The following is a 23,780-nucleotide window of genomic DNA, read 5'->3' as shown; positions in this document are numbered from 1 at the left end:
CGTGGCCGCAGATGGTGACATTGTCCAGGTACGGGAAGGTGGCCTGCAGTCCGTACCGGTCAACCATTCGGTCCATCTCCCGTTGGAAGATCGAGACCCCGTTGATGACACCGAAGGGGACCGTAAGAACGTGGTAAAGGCGGCCGTCGAACGCAGTGTATGGGCGGTCCACCTTACAGATGGGGAGCTGGTGGTAGGTAGATTTCAGGTCCACTGTCGAGAAGACCCGGTACTGTACAATCTGATTGGCCATATCAGATATGCGTGGGAGGGGGTACGCGTTGAGCTGCGTGTACCGATTGATGGCCTGACTGTAGTCAACGACCATCCTATTTTTCTCCCCAGTTTTAACTACTACCACTTGGGCTCTTCAAGAGCTGTTGCTGGCTTCGATGATGCCTTCCCGAAGCAGCCGCTGGACTTTAGATCTGATGAAGGTCCTGTCCTGGGTGCTGTACCGTCTGCTCCTGGTGGCGACAGGCTTGCAATCCGGGGTTAGGTTTGCAATAAGGGAAGGTGGGTCGACCTTGAGGGTCATGAGGCCACACACAGTAAAGGGTGGTAGGGGCCCGCCGAATTTCAGGGTTAGGCTCTGGAGGTTGCACTGGAAGTCCAGGCCGAGTAACTAACAAGGCAGCGCAGAGGTTGGGGAGGACGTAGAGGCGGAAGCTGCTGAACTCCACGCCCTGGACAGTGAGAGTGGCAATGCAGTACCCCCGGATCGCCACGGAGTGCGATCCGGAGGCCAGGGAGATTCTCTGGTTGGCAGGGTGTACCGCGAGGGAGCAGTGCCTTACCGTATTGGGGTGAATGAAGCTCTCAGTGCTCCAGGAGTCCAGCAGGCAGGAGATCTCATGTCCATTGACCTTCACTTTAGTTGAAGCAGTTGCAAGGTTGTGTGGTCGAGACTGGTCAGTCGTTACCGAGGCGAGACGTAGCTGGTCGTCGGTGGTTGCAGGTGATGAGTAGCCTGATGAGGTGCCCGATGGGCAGGGGTCCCGAGTCGGGCAAGATGGCGGCGCCCACAAGCCACACGTGCCGTGGGGGAGGCAAGATGGCAACGCCCTGGGGCTGCATGTGTTGTGAGGAAGGCAAGATGGCGGTGCCCGTTGGTCTTGGGAGGAACAAGATGGCGGCGGCCATGGGCCTCGCATGTTGCGAGTCGAGCAAGATGGCGGCATCCACTGGCCCACGTGGTCCGAGGAGGGGAAGATGTCGGTGCCCACTGGCCGCACGTGGGGTTGCCGGGACAATAGTGCCGATTGAGCGGGCCTGGCACACAGCAGCGAAATGTCCTTTCCTGCCACAGGCATTGCAGAGGGCGCTCCGCGCCCGGCAGCACTATCGGGGGTGTTTTGATTGCCCACAAGAAGTAGCATTTGGGCCCCTCGGGGTTGGTTGGCTGCCGCGCGGCACAGTCATGGGGCTGGCTAAGGGCGGTCGCTGATGCGGTCCACGATGGGGCGCCGTCTGCTGAGTCCACGATGCACAGGAGGGGTGGGCCGCGTGGTCGGAGGCATCGGCCTGAATGCTGCGTGATGCGACTGTAAGTGAGAGCGCCAGCTTTTTGGTTGCCGCGGGGTCGAGCGTGGCCCCTTCTGAGAGGCGCTGGCAGATGTAGTCAGCCCCTATGTCTGTAACAAATGAGTCTCTCATCAGCAAATTCGAGTGTTCTGTGGCCGAAACGGCCTCACAGTCAGAGTCTCTAACTAGGGCGAGCAGGGCGCGCCAGAAATCTTCCACTGACTCACCGGGAAACTGGCACCGTGTGGAGAGGAGGTGTCTGGCGTAGATTTTGTTAATCCGCTGAGCGTAGTTTTCCTTCAGTAACGCCATGGCCTCTGCATAGGTCGGCGCGTCCTGGATGAGTGGAAAGACGTTGGAGCTCAGCTGCTGTCAAGTATCTGGAGCTTCTGTGCTTCTGGAATTGTGTCTGGCGCAGACCCGATATACGCTTCGAAACAGGCTAGCCAATGTTCAAAGTCCTTTTTGGCGTTGTCTGCTTGAGGATGCAGCTGCAGGCGATCCGGCTTGATGCGGAGGTCCATCTCTGAAAAACTCAGTGTAATAAATTGATGCACTATCAATTACGCAAAGACGAGAGTAGGATGTAATCGAGGCTTTATTACACGGAGATGTGTGGCCTCCTACAGAAGCTGACAAAATGGCTGCTGTATGGGGAGCACACATATTTATATTCCGCCTATTGGGCGGAGCCAGCAGGCAGGGATCTACCTCCGTACCTGTAGTACAGGGGCCTTACCGTAAAGCACCTACAACACCATCCTCTATGTACAATATATACATCAGTGGTGACTACCACAGAAGGGAAGGTGTGAGTGAGTGTGGGTGGGAGGGAGGGGGTGAGTGAGTGTAGGTGGGAGGGAGGGGGTGAGTGAGTGTGGGTGGGAGGGAGGGGGTGAGTGAGTGTGGGTGGAAGGGAGGGGCTGAGTGTGGTAGGGAGGGAGGGGCTAAATGTGGGAGGGAGGGAAGGGGTGGGTGAGTGTGGGAGGGAGGGAAGGGGTGAGTGTGTGAAGGCGGGAAGGGGTGAGTGAGTGTGGGTAGGAGGGAGAGAATGGATGAATGTGGGCGGGAGGGAGAAGTTCAGTGAGTGGCTGGGAGGCAGTAAATGAATGAGTGTGGGCTGGAGGGAGGGGGTGAGTGAGTGCACATGAGTGGGATGGAGAGGGTGAGTGAAGGAGTGTGAGTGGGAGAAAAAGGGTGTGTGAGTGCATGAGAGTGGGAGGGAGGGAGAGTGAGTGTGGATGGGAGGGAGGGAGGAAGGCAGTCAGCGAGTGTGGTTGGGCAGGAGAGGTGGGTAACTTGGTGGGAGGGAGGGAGGGTGTCAGTGCGCGAGTGTGGTTGTGAGGGTGAGTGCATGAGTGTGCGTGGGAGAGGGTGAGTTGGTGTGGAAGGATGTGAGTGTTGGTGGGAAGGAGACGGTGAGTGAGTGGGTGGGAGGGAGGGGGTGAGTTGGTGAGGAAGGACGTGAGTGTTGGTGGGAGGGAGAGGGTGAGTGAGTGTAGGGAGGGAGGGGGTGGGTGAGTATGAGTGGGACGGAGGAGCGAGTGTGTGGGTGGGAGCGAGGGAAGGGGTGAATGAGTGCGTGTGGGAGGGAGGGGATGTGAGTTTGAATGGGAGCGAGGGAAGTTGTGAGTGAGTGCGGGTGGGAGGGAGGGGGTTGGTGAGTGTGGGTGGGAGGGAAGGGGTGAGTGAGTTTGGGTGGAAAGGAGAGGTTGATTGAGTGGCAGGGAGGGGGTAAATGAATGAGGGAGGGGGTGAGTGAGTGCACATGGGTGGGAGGGAGAGGGTGAGTGAAGGAGTGGAGTGGGAGCAAGAGGGTGTGTGAGTGCATGAGAATGGGAGGGAGGGAGAGTGAGTGTGGATGGGAGGGAGGGAGGGAGGCGGTCAGTGAGTGACTGGTTGGGAGGGAGGGGGTGAGTGAGTGCACATGAGTGGGAGGGACGGAGAGTGAGTGTGGGAGGGAGGGAGGGAGGGAGGCGGTCAGTGAGTGACTGGTTGGGAGGGAGGGGGTGAGTGAGTGCACATGAGTGGGAGGGAGAGGGTGAGTGAAGGAGTGTGAGTGGGAGAAAAAGTGTGTGTGAGTGCATGAGAATGGGAGGGAGGGAGAGTGAGTGTGGATGGGAAGGAGGGAGGAAGGCAGTCAGCGAGTGTGGTTGGGCGGGAGAGGTGGGTAACTTGGTGGGAGGGAGGGAGGGTGTCAGTGCGCGAGTGTGGTTGTGAGGTTGAGTGCATGAGTGTGCGAGGAAGAGGGTAAATTGGTGTGGAAGAATGTGAGTGTTGGTGGGAAGGAGACGGTGAATGAGTGGGTGGGAGGGAGGGGGTGGATTGGTGTGGAAGGATGTGAGTGTTGGTGGGAGGGAGAGGGTGAGTGAGTGTAGGGAGGGAGGGGGTGAGTGAGTGTGGTTGTGAGGATGAGTGCGTGAGTGTGAGGGAGAGGGTGAGTTGGTGTGGAAGGACATGAGTGTTGGTGGGAGGGAGAGGGTGAGTGAGTGTAGGGAGGGAGGGCATGGGTGAATGAGTGCGGGTGGGAGGGAGGGGATGTGAGTTTGAATGGGAGTGAGGGAAGGGGTGAATGAGTGCGGATGGGAGGGAGGGGGTTGGTGAGTGTGGGTGGGAGGGAACGGGTGAGTGAGTTTGGGTGGAAAGGAGAGGTTGATTGAGTGGCAGGGAGGGGGTAAATGAATAAGGGAGGGGGTGAGTGAGTGCACATGGGTGGGAGGGAGAGGGTGAGTGAAGGAGTGGAGTGGGAGGAAGAGGGTGTGTGAGTGCATGAGAGTGGAAGGGAGGGAGAGTGAGTGTGGATGGGAGGGAGGGAGGGAGGTGGTCAGTGAGTGACTGGTTGGGAGGGAGGAGGTGTGGGAGGGAGGGAGGGAGGCGGTCAGTGAGTGACTGGTTGGTAGGGAGGGGGTGTGGGTGGGTGGGAGGAGGTGAGTGAATGTGGGCGGAGGGAGGGGATCAGTGAGTGTAGGGAGGGAGGGGGTGGGTGGGAGGGGATGAATGAGTGTGGGTGTGAGAGAGGGGTGAGTGAGGGAGGGTGGGAGGGAGGGGGTCGGAGGAACACAGGAACAGGAGTAGGCCATTCATCCCCTTGAGCTTGTTCTGCCATTATGGCTAATCAGTATTTTAGCTCTATTTACCTAGTGTTGTTCCAATATTGTTGGTAAAGCTCTATAATTTATGTTTTTAATAGGCATGATTTCCATAATTCATTTGTGGTATGATGAATCTCTAGCGAGCATGAAGACTGATGATTCAATGATTCATAGTTTGAAATAAAATACCAACCTGCACTAATATCTTTCACTTAAAAAGCAGTTTAACTGACTTTTGGGGTCATATGTTGTTTTCCGATGTATTCATTATTTAACACAATATTTAGAAATTGTGGCCTAGACATTTTCTTAGCAGCCCTGTACCTCATAATTTTCCACTACACGACTGATGGCGGTGGGGTCAGTGGACTGGAAGAGAGAGGAAATGTAAGGGGGTGAGGAGGGAGAGAGAGTGGGTGCGAGGGATGGGGAGGGAGAGAGAGTGGGTGCGAGGGGTGGGGAGGGAGAGAGAGTGGGTGCGAGGGGTGAGGAGGGAGAGAGAGTGGGTGCGAGGGGTGAGGAGGGAGAGAGAGTGGGTGCGAGGGGTGAGGAGGGAGAGAGTGGGTGCGAGGGGTGAGGAGGGAGAGAGAGTGTGTGCGAGGGGTGGGGAGGGAGAGAGTGGGCGCGAGGGGTGGGAGGGAGAGAGAGTGGGTGCGAGGGGTGAGGAGGGAGAGAGAGTGGGTGCGAGGGGTGAGGAGGGAGAGAGAGTGGGTGAGGAGGGAGAGAGAGTGGGTGCGAGGGGTGAGGAGGGAGAGAGAGTGGGTGCGAGGGGTGAGGAGGGAGAGAGTGGGCGCGAGGGGTGGGGAGGGAGAGAGAGTGGGTGTGAGGGTGAGGAGAGAGAGAGTGTGGGTGCGAGGGGTACGGAGGGAGAGCGAGAGTGGGTGCGAGGGGTACGGAGGGAGAGAGAGTGTGCGAGGGGTGAGGAGAGAGAGAGAGAGTGGGTGCGAGGGGTGATGAGGGAGAGAGTGTGGGTGCGAGGGGTGAGGAGGGAGAGAGAGTGGGTGCGAGGGGTACGGAGGGAGAGAGTGTGGGTGCGAGGGGTGAGGAGGGAAAGAGAGTGGGTGCGAGGGGTACGGAGGGAGAGAGAGTGGGTGCGAGGGGTGAGGAGGGAGAGAGAGTGGGTGTGAAGGGTCAGGAGGGAGAGAGAGTGTGTGCGAGGGGTGGGGAGGGAGAGAGAGTGGGTGCGAGGGGTGAGGAGGGAAAGAGAGTGGGTGCGAGGGGTACGGAGGGAGAGAGAGTGGGTGCGAGGGGTGAGGAGGGAGAGAGAGTGGGTGTGAAGGGTCAGGAGGGAGAGAAAGCATGTGCGAAGGGTGAGGAGGGAGAGAGAGTGCGTGCGAGGGGTGGGGAGGGAGAGAAAGTGTGTGCGAGGGGTGGGGAGGGAGAGAAAGTGTGTGCGAAGGGTGAGGAGGGAGAGAGAGTGGGTGCGAGGGGTGAGAAGGAAGAGAGAATGTGTGTGAGGGGTCAGCCGAGGTGGTAGCGGAGGATCTTCTGTCCCACCACTTCAACGGGGCTTTGTGATGTTCACACCCTCTGCTGCTGAGGAACTGTGGCGGGGGATTACCCTTGACGGGACTGAAGGACCCCACCAGTGGGAAAGGCCAGAAAATCTCACCCATCGTCTTTGCGTTATCTACTGCCTTCAGCCATTTCTTAATGTCATATACAGTGAATTGAACTGGCATAAGATTGGCAGATGTGATGCTGAGTACCTCAGGAAGAGGCTGAGGTGGATCATCCATCTGACACTTTTGGCTGAAGATAGTCGCAAATGCTTCAGTCTTGTATTTCGCACTGCTAAAACTATTATGCTACTGTACGCCAACTAGCGTCTTCTACCTTGAACCCAAGGTAAAACGTCCAAGTTTACTGAGCGTGCAGACTAACCTGTTAAATGCAGGGATGGAAGTGAAGTCAATGGACAAAATTCTCTGGCCTCTCTGCGGCATGTTTCTCAATGGCAGGAGCCAGCCGGCTGTTGGCTGGCGGTAGGATCTTCTGGTCCTGTTGCTGTCAATGGAATTTCCCATTCGAAACTACCCCACCACTGGGAAACCCTGTGGTGGGGATGTGCCGTTGGTAGGACTTGAAAATCTCCTTGGCATGAACAGCCTGAGGACCTTGCCCAATAACTTCCACTCTCTCTACTAATTTCCTTACTTGCATTTTTCTGTTTCAGCTTGCAAGAAACCCAAGATCCCTAACTTGGTGAGACAGAAAGTTCTGTCAACACAGCCTCAGACTAGGTGAGTGTAAGACCTGTGATTGTAAAGCAGTGTAACATTCTCAGGCATAGCTTTAACAGCCGAGAATTTCCTTTGCACAGATACAGGCATGCTCGCTGGTTGTGACGAATGCAGGATTTTTGATCTATTGGATCATAAATATGTAACAATTTAAGGGTCAATTGCCTGGGTTATAGAGTGTTTGACTGCAGTAGTCGCGTTTTAAGAAAAAATAAACTTAAGAGTGCCCAATTCTTTTATTTCCAATTAAGGGGCAATTTAGCATGGCTAATCCACGTACCCTGCACATCTTTGGGTTGTGGGGTGAGACCCACGCAGACACGGAGAGAATGTGGAAACTCCACACAGACAGTGACCCAGGGACGGGATCGAGCCTAGGTCCTCAGCACCATGAGGCAGCAGTGCTAACCACTGCGTCATTGTGTTGCCCAGTAGTCATATTTTTTTAAAGAATTTTGTTTTCGAAGACCAGAAAGCTTTTCGAAGCTTGAGGTGATATTGACCATTGTAGAAATCTGGGCTAATGCACTGTTGTTTGATGAGGGGGTGTCCCTGGGGAGTTAATGGCCGGGATTCTCCGAGCCCGCGCCTGGTCATTGACATCGACCTTGCAGCAATTCTCCGCGTTCGCCGGGCTGAGTGCCCGCTGAGTTCTGCCGAATCCCGCCAGCGTGGTTTACATATGGTCCGACCCAGCGGGACCTCGGTGTTCTAGCTGCAGGATCCGACTCGGGGTGGGGGGGGGGGGGCTCGGGCCTCCAAGGTGGCCAGGCCCGCGATCGGACGGGGGGGGGGGGGGGTCCTAGGTTCCTCCGCGCCGGGCCCCTGTACGGTTCTGGCATGTGGCGCGGGAGCCGCCGCGAAGACAGCCGTGGCGCTCATGCGCGGACCCCCGCCGGCTGTGGCAGGAGCAGCGCACAGCACTCCAGTGCCAATCTAACCCCCGAAGAAGAGAAGAATCACTGGGCCTGGAGGCCCGCTGATGCCGACGTCGCTCGTGCCGGTTTTGACGTCGGCGTCAACACTTGGCTGCGATGTCGGTGACTCCCGGCCAATGTATTTTCTGTCTGGGGAGTTAATTATTTTTAGCTTGGGGAGATGGTGTTATTGCTGGGTGGAGGTTTGGAAACATTTTGAGAAAGAAAGGGTTTTAGTCCAGTATCCTGGCCACTGTTGTGGTCTGGCCTGGGATTGTAACACTGGCACAGATTGACGTACAGATGTTGACACACTTACACTCACAGGGCTGGATTCAATGCAGTCCTTTACACACACTCACAGGACTCAATTTATTCCAGGCCTTCACACCAGGAAAGATGACGACTGAACCCAATTAATTGTGGGTGAAGCCCCATGCCAGTATCCCTTGGTAGCAAAACCTTCGTTAAGTCGGAGGATGGAGGAAGGCTGATATGGGATTCCTGGCAGCAGTTCTCTGCCAACAGGATTTCCCACGTTGGTGGCCTCACTTGTAGGGAAGGCCGGACAGTGCCCACTTAAGTCTTTGAAGGGCCCTTGATTCCAGCCTTCACCACAGGACTGACGGAAGATCCCTTCTGGATCTCTGACTGGTGGACAAGACCTCGGTCGCCTGACAAAATCCTGGCCAAAAGCACAGACAATCTCTCAGCTACAAACAGATAGAAAATCCAATGTCAGAATCTTTAAGTCTTCATTATTGAGATTTATCTGATGTTGATAAAACATCAATGATGTTTGGCACATGGTGTCTATAACAAATCTTATGTTGTTTGTTTTAACCATTAGGAAGACACCACTACATAGACTGTTATCCATTATACAGGATAAAGAGCAGTCCCAAATCTCCCCCACCAAAATCCCAGTCCATCATATCGGGAATCTTCCAGCAGGTTTCTATCATCCCCATACACAGCTGGAATACGAGTGCATCTCCCCCCTCTACAGACGTCTTGGGAGCAAGAAAAGGACATGTCTTAAAACCGGCAAATGGAGTGGACGATCACCGACATGTATTCCCAGTAAGTATAATTCATTTTAACGGTTATCTGATTCAATTATTCCTCTTTCCATTGTTATGCTGTAATAGGTGTGTGACCACAGCACAGATGGAGGCCACTTGGCCTGTCATGTTTATGCAGTCCTCTGCAAGAGCAACTCAGTTGATCCCACTCCCACCACCTTACCCTGGTTTTTTTTTTCTCTCCGAATAAATACTTTTTTTTGGAAAATATATGAATTAAATTTTCAACGTTTTATACGTAAGCTTAAGGAACCCCCCCCCCCCCCCCCCCCAAGTACCAAAAGCAACCCCCCCGTCAACCAACACCCAGAAACCAACCCCTCCCCCCATCCAGATGCGACCTGTGCAACACCTTCAACTGTATCAGCCCCAACCTTGCACAAGAGGTAGACATATTCACCCTCCCCAACATCTCACACTACCCTCCTCCAGCAACCCCAACCCCCCTCCCATCCTCCTCCAACTTGAACTTCATTCATCCCCCCCCCCCCGGCAAAAAAACCACGTCTTCCTCCATAATCCTCTCATAAATAGCCAAGGTAACTCCCCCCTCCAACCCCATCACCGACAGTATCTCCTTCCAGCAAAGAGGGAGGAGGCATCAACAGAAACGACTGGAAAGTCTTCCTGGCAAAATCCCGCACCTGCATATATCTAAAAGCCTTGGGCAGCAGGATCGCAAAATGTTCCCACAACTCTTCCAAACTTGCGAATTGTCCTTCCAGTAATCGATCCTTTAGTGTAACCACTTCCTTCTCCTCCCAGCCCCGAACCTCACATCCAGTCTCACCACTTCAAACAAGTGATTCTCTTGGACCGGCATCAATTTCGATGGCGCCCCAAAATTTAAAATGCTGTCTAAATTCCCTCCATATCTCAAGCGTTACCACCACCACCGGGCTACCCAAGTACTTCCCAGGCATGAACAGGAGTGACGCCTTAGCCAACCCCTACAGCCCCGACCCCGTCCATGAGCCTGCCCCCATCCTCGGCCTCACTGCTTCTCTCCCAACCCCACACCTTCTCAGCATTCGCTGCCCTATACTAGTAGAAAGAATTTGGTAAGACCAAGCCCCCAATTGTTGCCCTTTCTGAAGCACCATTTTACGAATCCTGGCAACCCATCAGCCGTTCCATTCCCATGAAAAATACCTTTGGCAGGAGGACCGGGAGACACTGGAATAGAAATAAAAACCGCAGCAAGATATTCATTTTCACTGATTGCACTCGGCTCGCAAGTGACAGGGGAATGCGATCCCACCTCTGCAACTCCTCCTTGATCCTACCCACCAGGCGGCGGCCCAATCCCAAGCCACCTGCATCCTCACGGCTCCATCCCGCCCCGCCAGGGTAGACCCCAATGCCGATGGGGAAACCAAAAAACACTCGCTCTTCTCCAAATTTAGTTTGTAACCCAAAAATGCCCCAAAACGCTTTAGCAGCCCCATTATGTCCCTCACCGTAGGAACCGGGTCCGATATGAAAAGGTCGTCAACGTACAAGGCTACCCTATGCTCCACCCCCCACTATACCCCTCCAATTATACAGTGCCCTCAGCGCAATGGCCAAGGGCTCTATCATCAACGCAAACAAGAGGGAGGACAAGGGATATGCTTGCCTTGCTCCCCTCTGAAGCCGGAAGTACCCAAGCTCGCCTTGTTCATACAAACGCTCGGATCCACGTATTACAACTTGACCCATGCCACAAACTTACTCAGATGGCTACAGGCCCTATCCCAAACCGCTCCAGCACCACAAACAAATAGTTCCACTCGACCCTGTCAAATGCTTTTTCCTTGTCCATTGCCACTATTATCTCCTGCTCCTTCCCTTTTGCCAGAGACAACACCACATATAACAGGTGCTACACATTCGATGATAGACACCTCTCCTTTATAAACCCTGTCTGGTCCTCACCAACCACCTGCAGGAGGTTAGGCGCCTCCTTGGCAAGTATCTTGGCGTCCACATTTAAAGTGATATCAGCCGATATGACCCACACTCCACTGGGTCCTTATCTTTCTTTAACAAAAGCCAAATAGACACCTGTCCCATCATCTCTGGAAGCACCGCCCTCGCTACTGCATTCTCAACATCTCCACCAGCAACGGTGCCAGCTTGTCCACAAACGTCTCCTAAAACTCCACTGGGAACCCATCTGGCCCCAGCGCCTTCCCCATCTGCATTTCCCAATCACCATTTGTATCTTCTCAATCCCTACTGACTCCCCCAACCCAGCCGACCCTCTTCTCAGCTTGAGACACTTCAATCCCTCAAAAAACTGCCACAGATCAGTCTCATTCCCCAGAAACTCCGACCTATACAATTTCTTTTAGAAATCGGCAAATACCCTATTCACCTGCTCTGGCGGTGACACCAACCCCCCACACTCCATCCCGAATCTGAACAATCTCCCGGGAGGCCACCTCCATCTGACATGGCCCACCAAGAAACGACTGGCCTTCTTCCCATGGTCATACACTGTCCCCTTTGCCCGCCTCATCTGACGTACCACTTTCCCTGTGAACAAAAGATCAAACTTCGTCTGCAGCTCCTTCCTGCTAACCAACATCTCAGGCATGGGAACCTCCGTGTCCTTCCCGTCCACTTCCAAAATTTCAGCCACCAACCGTTAGTGTTCCTCGCTAGCCACCGTGTCAACATTTGCCTTATACCAGATAATCTCGCCCCACACCACTGTTTTCAACTCCTCCCATACCACCGACCTCTGCGTTGTTGAATTTAACATAATCATTTATGACCCTTGCCATCCCTCCCACAGAAATCCAAATCCGCTTGCAACCCGATGTCCATCCGCCACACTAGACTCTGTGCCAGCACCTCGCCAAGACCACATCCAGCAAGTGCAGTGCATGATCTGAAATAACAAGTAGCCGAGAATTCAGCTTTCCTCACCCCTGGCAGGAACAATCTCCCCACGACAAGGAAATCGATCCTCGAATATGCATAATACACTGGAGAAAAAAAAACTCCCTACCCCCGGTGGAGAAACCACCATCGGTCTGCTCCCCCCATCTCATTCATGAATGGCGCCAACACCTTCACCCACCCGAAGGGGTCAATAAGCTTGGCTTCAACCGATCCAATCTCGAGTTCAACACCGCATCCAGGTCTCCACCCAAAACCAACTGATGTGTGTCCAAGCCCGGAATGGCTGCACCATCCTCTTCATAAACCCCACAGCATCCCAATTTGGGGCATACATGCTAACCAACACCACCAAGCTCCCGTCCAAAGTGCCCTTACCTATAACATATTTTCCCCCCGGATCGGCCACCACTTGCTCCAACGGGAACCTAATCCTCTTACTCACCAATATTGCTACCCCCCAGACCCTGCTATCGAAGACCGAGTGGAACACCTGACTTACCCACCCCTTCCAAAGCCACACATGATCCTTTTCCCTCAGATAGGCCTCCTGCAGCAGCGCCACATCAGCTCTCAAGCTCATCAAATGCAGAAAGACTTTTGCCCTCTTCACTGGACCACCCAATCACTGCATTCCATGTCGCCATTCGGGCCGGGGGGGGGGGGGGCTCTCTCACCACCCTCTCCACTCCTCCATCAGCCAGAACCAGATCACAGGGCATTCCTATTCCCCCAGGACCATCCTATGTCCGCCAGCCACTCAATATGGCCTCGGCCCCACCTCCAGGTGGGACCTAGCCCTGTCCCCAGCCTCCATCAGCGACCCACCCCACCCATCCCAAATCTGCCCCAGCCACTTCCCCTCAAAACGGCTTTCCTCCTCCTTCTCCCCCTCCACCCACCATTTACACCTCCCAAGCAAGCTGAAACTCCCCCATACAGGTTAGGCCTACTGCAGCCCCTCCCCCCACCCCATTCCCAGTCACTCGTCAGCTCTTGCTTGCTTACGTGATGGCCCCTCCTCCCCACTTATCAAACACAAAGAACCCTCAAACACACAACTCCCACCCACTCCATCTACCTTGAGCACGAAAACTGCTCCATCCCTCCTAACGAACTACCTTCCTGCACAATGATACCAATCAAGTATTGAGTCAAACCAACCCACATGGTATCATTTGACAGTTCCTTGACAGCTTTGACAGTTCCACTATGTTTATACCCTTCTTAAGCACAATCATGTTTACTTTCAACAATCCCACAAGGTGTATTACTTCTCCCAAATATATTCGAGGGTAGCATTCAAAGGGATACATAACCACTCCCGAGGTGTACCCTGGCTATCCATATGAATACACCAAGTTCACACCAGCGTTTACCAAGTCTAATCTGCACAGTTCAAGTTACTAACTCCTGGCCTACCAAACTCCCACTTCTGTGGAGGCAGCTGGTGATTTTAATGCCTAGCTGCCTCCATAAGTACCACATGCGTGAACTTCAGCCTGGCTGCAGTTGCATCCCCATGAAAATTGAAAATGCCCCAATGGAGGTTCTCTGTTGTGGCAAAAGTCTGAGCCAAAGAGTGAAATTGTTCCATCTGGGGCTCAGTCCCAGGGCAGGAGCGGGAGTGTTTCCTGCTGTGGAGACACCCGGCCTCACCTCATTAATGATGCATCCGGGGATGAGCATTGTATCCAGTGGTGGGGCAGGCTTCATTGCGCACGTCCTCTCATCATATCTGGGTGCCGTATAAAAAGGTGGCCAGCATCACCAAGAAGAAGGAACGTGGTCTTTTTGGAAAATAAGATGGATCTTTAGGAACATTCTGAGGCTGGAAGATGGACCTCCTCTATGAAACTGAAGCTGGGGACTTCCGATGGTGGCCATGGAATGAGTGGTGGCTTATATTGTAGCACTCACTCGTGGTGAACCTTTGGGACCTTTTTCCCCAATATATGGGGGATTTGATCGACAAAACAGGAGATTGGTGAGGTAGAGGAGTAGGATTCCCCACCAGTGTATGGATTTGTGGACCAGAACTGGTCTGAAAAGGAGAGATCATTGGTCAAAGAAGGGAGTGGAGTCTGCAGCACAGAAACATATGGTGGAGGGTCAGGGACCCAAATTGCTGACTGAGTGGTCAGCGGCTTAGCTGGTGGCCTTTCTCCAGGAGAGCTTTGCTCAGCAAAGAAAATACCTGGATCCGATTAAGATGGTGATTGACCATGTGGAGCAGAGATTGGAAGCCCAGGGCCAGGCGGTTAAGAAGGTGGAAGAGGCAGTTTCTGAGCATGATGACCAGCCAACCGTGATGACGGTAGAGATGGGGCTGTTGAAGCACCACCAGAAAAGGCTGCAAGAGAAAGTGGAGGATCTGCAGAACAGGCCACGCAGGCAGAACTTGAAGATCATTGGCCTCCCAGAGAGCAGCGAGGGATCCGATGCAGGGGCATATGTGGCACGTATGTTTGAGAAGCTGCTGGTGGAAGGTGCACCCTTGGAAGTGGACAGGGTGCACAGAGCGCTGATGAGGAAGCCACTGAGGAATAAGCCGCCGAGGGCGATGGAGGTACAAATAGGAGGTACAATGGAGGGGCAGCACGGTAGCATTGTGGATAGCGCAATTGCTTCACAGCTCCAGGGTCCCAGGTTCAATTCCAGCTTGGGTCACTGTCTGTGCGGAGTCTGCATATCCTCCCCGTGTGTGCGTGGGTTTCCTCCGGGTGCTCCGGTTTCCTCCCACAGTCTAAAGATGTGCAGGTTAGGTGGATTGGCCATGATAAATTGCCCTTAGTGTCCAAAATTGCCCTTAGTGTTGGTGGGGTTACTGGGTTATGGGGATAGGGTGGAGGTGTTAACCTTGGGTAGGGCGCTCTTTCCAAGAGCCGGGCAGACTTGATGGGCCGAATGGCCTCCTTCTGCACTGTAAATTCTATGATCTATGATCTATAAATGCACAGGTTCCAGGACAAGTAACAGATCTGGAGGTTGGCCAGACAGACGAGGATCTGCAAATGGGAAGATAGCAAGCTGTGTATTTACCAGGACTTGGGTGTGAATCTGGCCAAAAGAAGGGCAATTTTCAATAAAGTGAAATTGGTCACCTTTAAGAAGGGCGTGAAGTTTGGCATGCTGTATCCAGCTCGTTTGTGGGTCACTTTTGAGGGCCAAGAACTTTATTTTGGATCACCAGATGAGGCGCCCAACCTTGTTAAGGACAGGAGACTGGCAGGTGATGGAGGAAATTGAACTTGGGGGTGAGTAGCTGTGTTCTAATTATTCTGTTAAATTTCTTTTTCTTTTTGGGTTTTGTATGTGCTGTTTTGCACTAAGTTTTGGGCTGTGGCTCAGATTTGTATGCGAGTTAACTTTGTTCTTAATGGCGGATGGAATTTTCTTTTTTGTGTTTGTTGGGGATTGTAATGTTTGCATATGTGTGTTTGAACGGGAGAGAGGGTGATCAGTGGGGAGGCAGGATGCTTGGTGCCATGGAGGGAGCTACCAGGCTAGCTGGACGGGCTAGCTCACGGAAGCGCAGTGGGGGGCGAGCAGGTGATCAGTTTGTTGAGGGGGATTGGGATGGTTATTTTGTTCTTTTGTTCTTATAAAACCATAAATGCCTTAATAAAATGTATGTTTAAAAAACAAGAAACTGAGGCTGGAAGATCCATCAAGATTGATGCTCCCGCATCCAGTGCTTTGGTGTTTCAGGGTCCAAAGTCACTAGTGGCCTCCATCCCCAACTCTGGAGGCAGCTGCAGGCACTCTTTAGGTCAGTCCTGACCTCTGCACATTATGGTGTTTCAGACATGTTCTGGACTGGTGTGTTTTCCCACTGACAACACAGAGAATCAGACGTTGGGGGACGATTCTGCTCGGGCCTTCATGTTCCTCCCATTGGCGTGATGCAAATTAATTTCACACCAGCCACCAGCAGGTTCCCCAATCTGCCATGGCAGGCACCAGTGGATGATCCAGTGGGAAATTTCCCTTTGCATCAAAACCAATTTATGGCCTCCCACTGAACACACCACCCTCCGCCATTCACCTGCGAGCGGAGGTATGGAAGAATTCTATCCAAAGTGTTTCCTGATATCATCCCAATGGTCATGCCCTTGTTTGAGACTTTCCCATCAGAAAATATAATTTCTCTCAACATTTTCATAGAATTTACAGTGCAGAAGGAGGCCATTTGGCCCATCGAGTCTGCACCGGCTCTTGGAAAGAGCACCCTACCCAAGGTCAACACCCCCACCCTATCCCCATAACCCAGTAACCCCCCCCCCCCCCCCCCAACACGAAGGGCGGTTTTGGACACTAAGGGCAATTTATCAAGGCCAATCCACCTAACCTGCACATCTTTGGACTGTGGGAGGAAACTGGAGCACCCGGAGGAAACCCACGCACACGCGGGGAGGATGTGCAGATAATCTATCAATTTGTTTTAATCAACTTAAACAATCAGATCACAACTTAATCTTCTACACTCAGGGAACATAAGCCCAGACTATCCAACCTGCTATCATAATTTAACCCTATAGCCTAGGTATCATTGTCATGAATCTGCACTGTGCCCTTCTAAGGCCAACGTATCCTTTATGAGATGCAATGCCCAGACCAAATGCAAGTCAACCAAGCCAGTTTATTGCACCATGATGATGGTAAACCTGTGATAATACCTGTTTTCTTCTGGCTGGTTTCTCATATGACTGTTTTAAAGTATAATATTTGTACTGTTTGTCTCCTAATTGGCAGTTTGTGGGAAACTTGGCAATTTCAGCTTGCAGAATCTGCCCTCAATGACTTGGGCTTGGCAGGCCGCGCTCTACCAGAAGACGTCAAGGACAAGCAACGAGATCGTCCGGCAGCATGCATGGTTCCTGGCCTGCAGTGGAGCGCTCCTGAATGAACGGAACCTTGTAGTTGCTGCCCACTGTGTGACAGAGCTGGGAAAGACAGTGATGATCAGCACAGCAGATTTGATGGTGGTTCTTGGAAAGCATTACCACGAGGATGAGCGGCAAGAGAAGAGCCGGCAGTACCTAAGAGTAAGTAGCGTTTCCATGGAAAGGATGTAAAGGGGAGAGGAACGGAAGATGCCTAGTCACTGACTTTAATCTTTACAATACTCAGAAGACTATTATGCAATGTACTTGCTGTCCAATGAAAGGAAAATGCTTATTCCGCCCAATCTTTTTAAAGGTTATGCCAGATCCTATATCTGTTGTTCAAAACAAAACAAAGATCTTTTTGAAAGAGAAATGTACTTTGGGGAGAAGTGTGAAAATAGCTATGCTGCAATTACTACACTAAGGGCGAGATTCTCCACAAATGCGGAGAATCGCAAAGGCTGCCGTGGGACAGGCCGTGACCCACGGCAGCCTTCACGGCCACTTCCGGGGCCGATTCTCCCCCCCGGGTGGGGCTAGGAGCGCGGCCCCGTGCGTCACGGCGGCGCGGCCTTGACGACGGTCGTCAAGGCCGCACGTCAAGCGTCACGGCGGCTGACGCGGCCGATGACGTCAGCCGCGCATGCGCAGGTTGGACAACGCCAATCTGGTGGGCACCGATCGCGGGCATGTCCCCTCCGGAGCACAGTCGTGGTGCTCCCATGCCAATCGGGCCGCTAGATGCCCCAAACGGGCATCTGGCGCCCGTTTCACGACGGCAGCGAGCAGGTGTGTTTGCTGCCATGGTGAAACGGGCGTGAAGGCTCGGCTCATCGGCCTCGGAGAATCGCCGCTCGCCGTAAAAAAACGGCGAGCGCCGATTTGTGGCATGGGTCGGGCGTGGAGGGGGGGGGAGAATAGCGGGAGGGTGTGAAAAATGTCGGGAGGCCCTCCCGCTATTCTCCCACCCGGCGTGGGGGGTGGAGAATCGCGGCGTAAGATTTTCAAAAGGAAAGAATAAGGGTATTGGAGATGTTGCAGCATGATAATGACAATGGACCTCCTTCTATGTTCATATTTTTGCATGTTAGTGTACCTGCAAATGTGTCTATGACAGGAAATAAAAGTGGAAATATCAGGGAGTTGCAGCAAAGAGGATTCCTTATCCGTTTCCTTCTCTTCCTGAACACAGTTTCCATTTCCAGTGGAACTTTGCAAGTCAAGGAAAATGTGGGACAGGGTCAGGGTTGGGGGCTCTCATTGACAGGGGTGCAAGGGTTTGGTATGGAAGTGCAGAAAGTTTCAATACCTCTTCATGTAGTGATGAGATTAAGGAAGATAAATTAACAGTGGAAGTATAGTCAATGTGACTCCAGAGGCTTCACTATTCTAAAGGAAGCGTGTTTATAAAAAAATACCTGCTCACCATATTTTTGTGTTGGGAAGACACATATAGAGTCAGGCTCACCACCCGCAGGTCCAAAGCTGCAACAAGATGGAGTCAGGCCTGCCATCTCTGGATGCAGGCCTGAGGCTGAAGCTGAGGCAGTCATCATGGCCACGCCGGCAGGATAAACTGCTTGCCTCCATTTACTGACACTGGCCCAGTTTTAATGATGAATGTCAAACCTTCACTCTTCAGCTCACCTCACCACGCACATGCCCGCTTCATGTTCCCTCAAGCCTCATAGATCATAGAATCACTACAGTGCGGAAAGAGACCATTTGGCCCATCGAGTCTGCACAATCCTTTGAAAGAGCACCCCACCCAGGTTCACTTTACCCGCAATCCCACATATCCTTTAGACACTAAGGAGCAATTTAGCATAGGCAGTCTACCTAACCTACACATGTTTGGACTGAAGGAGGAAACCGGAGCACTCAGAGGAAACCCATGTAGACAAGGGGGAATGTACAAACTCCACACTGTCACCCAAAGTCAGAATTGAATCCAGATCCCTGGGCTCCTGCTAGCCCCTTGGAAAACGGAGAATCATCCCGGACTTTCGAGGAAAAAGTCCGGAGTGATTCTGTCCCATTTTCCGGTGGGCGTGGGGACTTAGTCCCCAAAAGGGAGAATCCCGGCCGATGTGTTTGAAACAGAGACCAAAAAAACCCTTCTAACAATCTAATACAGATTTCACTCAAACATACGTCCATTCAGAAATGTAAATCTCCTAAAGTGGTCAATTTCGTCTAAAAATAAACATTTATTTCATTATGCACATCAAAGATATACAATCCTTTAATAACCTCTTAAACTGTCAATTAATATGTAAACTTAGGCCTTTGCTGAGATATGCGGGGTTCTGGACTTTTGGTGAATCGGCCAAGAATTCATAATATGTTCAGCTATAATAACAAACTCTGGGAAATATAAACTATGGAGTCTAATAAAAACTAGATAGCCTTTTCTTTCGAAGCTGGACTAGCTGTCCTGAATATCAAAGCAGGCCAGGAGCAGGTGGAGGCCTTTTCTTCTCTAAGTAAAATCTGCTGAAGTTTTTATTTATTTAAAAACTACTCTGGGCATTTAATTCACCTTAGATTGTAACACTAGAGATCCCAAGCAGTATTGTCTTCTGTTTTGAATGCATCAGAATGTTTTTTCCAATGTAAATATTGCTGGAAATGGGAATGGGGCAGGAAGATCCTATAATCGGGTTCCATCCGCTATTTTTAAAGGATTTACATGTCATCCCAATTCAGTGAAAATCCAAGCCTAGGTACAGAACACAACGCTGGAAAGAAATAAGACAACAGTGGTACATAACTCACTGAATCCATCAGCATACAATAGCAGGAAGGAAAACATTTGGGATGATTAAAGTACAGCTCAGGCTGATAGCACAGGATAATTTAATAGTGAATTGAATTGATACTTGAGTGATATTTCAGCCAGTTAGATTGTAAAGTCTTTTGCAGCTCTCCACTTTAGGACACTGTGTACCTTTCTTATAATATTTATTATTGTCACAAGTAGGCTTACATTAACACTGCAATGAAATTACTGTGAAAATCCCCTAGTCGCCACACTCCAGCCCCTGTTCAGGTACACTGGGGGAGAATTCACAAAGTCCAATTCATCTAACAAGCACATCTTTCGGGACTTGTGGGAGGAAACCAGAGCACCCGGAGGAAACCCACGCAGACACGGACAGACAGTGACCCAAGTGGGACTGTAATATTCTTGTCAGATGGCTTGATTTATATGACAAGAACAATTGCAACGGCAGCACGGTAGCACAAGTGGATAGCACTGTGGCTTCACAGCGCCAGGGTCCCAGGTTCGATTCCCCGCTGGGTCACTGTCTGTGCGGAGTTTGCACGTTCTCCCCGTGTGTGCGTGGGTTTCCTCCGGGTGCTCCGGTTTCCTCCCACAGTCCAAAGACGTGCAGGTTAGGTGGATTGGCCATGATAAATTGCCCCTAGTGACCAAAAAAAGGTTAGGTAGGGGTTATTGGGTTACGGGGATAGGGTGGAAGTAAGGGCTTAAGTGGGTCAGTGCAGACTCGATGGGTTGAATGGGCTCCTTCTGCACTGTATGTTCTATGTCTATGTCAAGCTATAAATGATTTATTAACATTAACTGTGGGTCAAATATATACAAATTAACAGATGAATAATAACATGATCATGTACAAGCAACCTTTCTCCCAGCTCTCCAGTGAGCCTGAGGTCACCTGACTCTAGTAGTCACTTATATGCTAATGAAACCCCTAGTGGTTAGTCTGTGAATTACAATACAACCACCATGATATCACTACAGTGACCATGATATTGTACCTTTTAAGGTGATGATAGAGAACAATGTAGTATGACAAAAATCACAATAATAGATTGGACAAAACTTGTGAAGGGTTGAGAAAAGAATTTAAGGAAAATAAAATGAGCAAATATATTGGCCGACAACCAAGTAGGACAACATGGGCTGATTGAGGCGAATGGTCTGTTTCTCTGCCATATATCCAATGTATGTAATCCTATACAATTGGGGAACTGTGATGGGAGCTTTGCTCTGCATAAAACATAGGCCGAAGATGCTTAGTACTGTAACTAATCCAAGTGAAATATGTTTCATTCTCATCATTGCCAACCCCACCTTGAAGAGTACAAAGTTTTATTGAACAGGAAAAATATTCAAACCACTTACATTTTTCTGGTTTAATTTCTTTAGATCGCTGCAGTCATTGTGCATCCCTCCTATGACCCAGTACTGCTAGATTCAGATATTGCAATAATCAAACTGATGGACAAGGCGAAAATCACTGACCAAGTTCAGCCTGTGTGTCTCCCTGATGTAAAAGACCTATCCATCATGAATACACAGGGTTATGTTACTGGGTGGACAATGCAGAGTGATGCCAAGGATTCAGACCATTCAAATGACACGATCCGTGTGGGGACCATTGAAATTGGTGATTCTGTCCAGTGCGAGCAGCAGTACGAGAATCACGGGATCTCTGTCAGCATCACCGAGAGCATGTTCTGCGCCCGTCAGGATCCGAGTGGTTTCTCAAACATCTGCCCATTGGAAACGGGTGGTGTGGCAACCTTCCCTGCTCCAGACAGGATAGGTTCTGCTCTCACTTGGTACCTGGTGGGGCTGGTGAGCTGGGGGTATGAGAAAGGATGCAGCCAAGAACTTTTCACCGTCTACACAAATGTGACCCCATTCAAAGACTGGATTGAAAAACACCTGAAATAAAACCCTTTCCAAGATACAACATCTCTCAACCCCTACAAGAGCAATGATCTTTGGTGTTGGGTTATCATTTGAACTGTTTTATATGATTATACATGGTAATCAGTATATGCATTGTACCATTAACCACTTCTTTTCAAACAATTGAATTAATGATATTGATTCTTCCTTAGGGCATGCAAATCTAAGCAATCAAATGGCAATGATTTCAAATTCCATTGCAGAGAATAAAATCACTTCCCTCACTGCAAGTCAAGGTCCCTCATGCCCTCCCTCACTCCAGGGATCAAATTTGTTTCCACGTCTTCCCCTCCCAATCAAATTCTTCCCAGAGATTTAATTCACTCCTTCCCTCAGAATCAAATTTATTTCCCAACCCACAAGGGGCAAAATTCACTAAAGAATTGGCCTCATAACAGTTTAGGCCCATCTAGTGTTTTTTTAAACATTATCATAATCTGTTTGGTTTTTCATTTTCTCTGCCTGGAAGGAACTTACACCATCCAGGGCTTTATATGTCTTTTTTAACAGCCTCAATAATTTGTCCCAACTTCAAAGATTTGTGCATGTAAACCCTCAATTCGTTCTGTCCCTGCACCCGTATAAAATTGTACCATTTATTTTACCATTTTGTACCATTGACTCTTCCTTCCTAAATGCATCACTTTATTGCATTAAACCTCATCTGCCATGTGCATGCCTAGTTTGTTTATATCCTCCTGTGGCCTACTATTCTCATTCTCATTGTTTAGCCTATTCCAAGTTTTTGTGCCATTTGTAAAATGTTAAAGTTCCAGTCAGTTACATGGAAAAAGTATTTATATACAGTGAACTGAAAATTCACAAATTGTTTCACATAATGAATTATTTTTTGAAGTGCAGTGATTTTTCGATTGACAAATTGAGTAATCTGCAAGGAGAAACAATGACTGACTCCAGTGATCAAGATAAAGGAAGGAATTGATGTAATCTTATTTCTCAACTTTAGGACACCCCAAAGTATTTCACAACTTGGGTTGTAATCACTGGTTTAAAGTAGCCTAACGTAGCAGCCAATTTATGCATGGGAAGATCTTACAAGCAGCAATGAGGTAATGTCAAGATTATATGTTTTTTTTACATAATATGGTTGAAGACCAAATATTGCTCAGCCTACCTGAAGAACTTCACTCTTCAGTCTTTTTCATCCACCAGAGAAGGCAGACAGGACCTCAATTTAATGTCTCATCCAAAATAAGGGACCTCTGACAGTGTAGCACTCCCTCACTGTGCTGGCATGTCAGTTCAGATTATGTGCTCGTCTCTGGAGTTGAGCTTGAACCCACAACCTTCCAACTCAAGAGGCAAAAACTAACAAGGTAAGCTTGGGTACTTCTAAATCAAAAGAACTTAATAAGATCTAGAGCAGAAAATGCAAACACAAAAATGTGTCTGTGCATTAGAAAAGGAAACACATGTTCGCAGTTGTAATAGGCAAATTTACGATTTGTTCAATAAGTTATTTATTTACATAGGAGGTGAACAACATCTGGACTGGTTTAGCCGGAATAGAAGTTGGTGCTAAACTCAAAGGAACAGGTGAGAAAACAAATACTCCTGCTGATTTTGGATATCTGAGCAGAAAGTAGTATAAGCACACAGCAAGTTCAAGGGATCCCTTACAAAACATAAATCCCTCTCTTCTCTCCATGTCTAACATTATAATAGTGCTGCAAATAGTGTTTCCACCATTTTCTGCATTGGTTTTATATAAATAGTGGGGTTATCTCATGGGCTACGAGACACGGAAGCAAAGAAGAGACAGGGAGTAACTCTGCCTGAATGAATGCACAGGAATTCCTCAATGAACCAGTGAATGATCCTTGCACGACTGAATAAATAGGCTTGTAGAACATATGTAGTGAGGACTGCATTAATTCCTATATTGACACTGAAACCAAAATCCTTTGTGGTTACAAAACCAATCATGTGTCTTTGATAATGGCTTAAGCAGCAATATTTTCAATTCAGTTGTCGGGTTGAAAAGAATTAATCATAATCTAGATCATATTTTGTGTGCTCGAATATCTACCACATAGCATGATGGCACAGAGGTTAGCACTGCTAACTCACAGTGCCAGGGACCCGGATTCAATTCTAACCTTGTTTGACTGTATGTGTGGAATCTGCACATTTTCCCCGTGTCTGCATGGGTTTCCTCCGGGCGCTCTGGTTTCCTCCCACAATTCAAAGATGTTAGACGGATTGGCCATTCTAAATTGCCCCTTAAGTGTCCAAAGGTTAGACGGGGTGACGGGGATAGGGCGGATGAGTGAGCCGAGGTAGAGTGCTCTTTCAGAGGGTTAGTGCAGACTTGATGGGCTGAATTGCCTCCTGCACTGTAGGGATTCTATGTAGAAATCAGCTACTAAAAGCCATGTCTGTCAATCAGTCCCC

At 50.3% G+C, this 23,780-nt stretch overlaps 1 protein-coding gene across 1 annotated transcript in view; it reads left to right on the top strand.

The window, feature by feature from the left end:
• The window catches only part of pamr1 (peptidase domain containing associated with muscle regeneration 1), a 271,328-nt gene extending 247,917 nt beyond the window's left edge, over nt 1–23,411 (top strand). The window contains exons 11-14 of the mRNA XM_038807396.1: nt 6,793–6,859; nt 8,627–8,859; nt 16,506–16,798; nt 20,817–23,411. Coding sequence (XP_038663324.1) covers nt 6,793–6,859; nt 8,627–8,859; nt 16,506–16,798; nt 20,817–21,347 — 1,124 coding nt within the window. The 3' untranslated portion in view covers nt 21,348–23,411. The remainder of the gene's footprint in view (nt 1–6,792; nt 6,860–8,626; nt 8,860–16,505; nt 16,799–20,816) is intronic.
• The last annotated feature ends 369 nt before the right edge of the window (nt 23,412–23,780 follow it).

Source organism: Scyliorhinus canicula, chromosome 9, assembly GCF_902713615.1.
Source record: "Scyliorhinus canicula chromosome 9, sScyCan1.1, whole genome shotgun sequence".
In the NCBI taxonomy this organism is placed as follows: Eukaryota; Metazoa; Chordata; class Chondrichthyes; order Carcharhiniformes; family Scyliorhinidae; genus Scyliorhinus; species Scyliorhinus canicula.
This window is presented reverse-complemented; position numbering and strand designations above follow the sequence as displayed.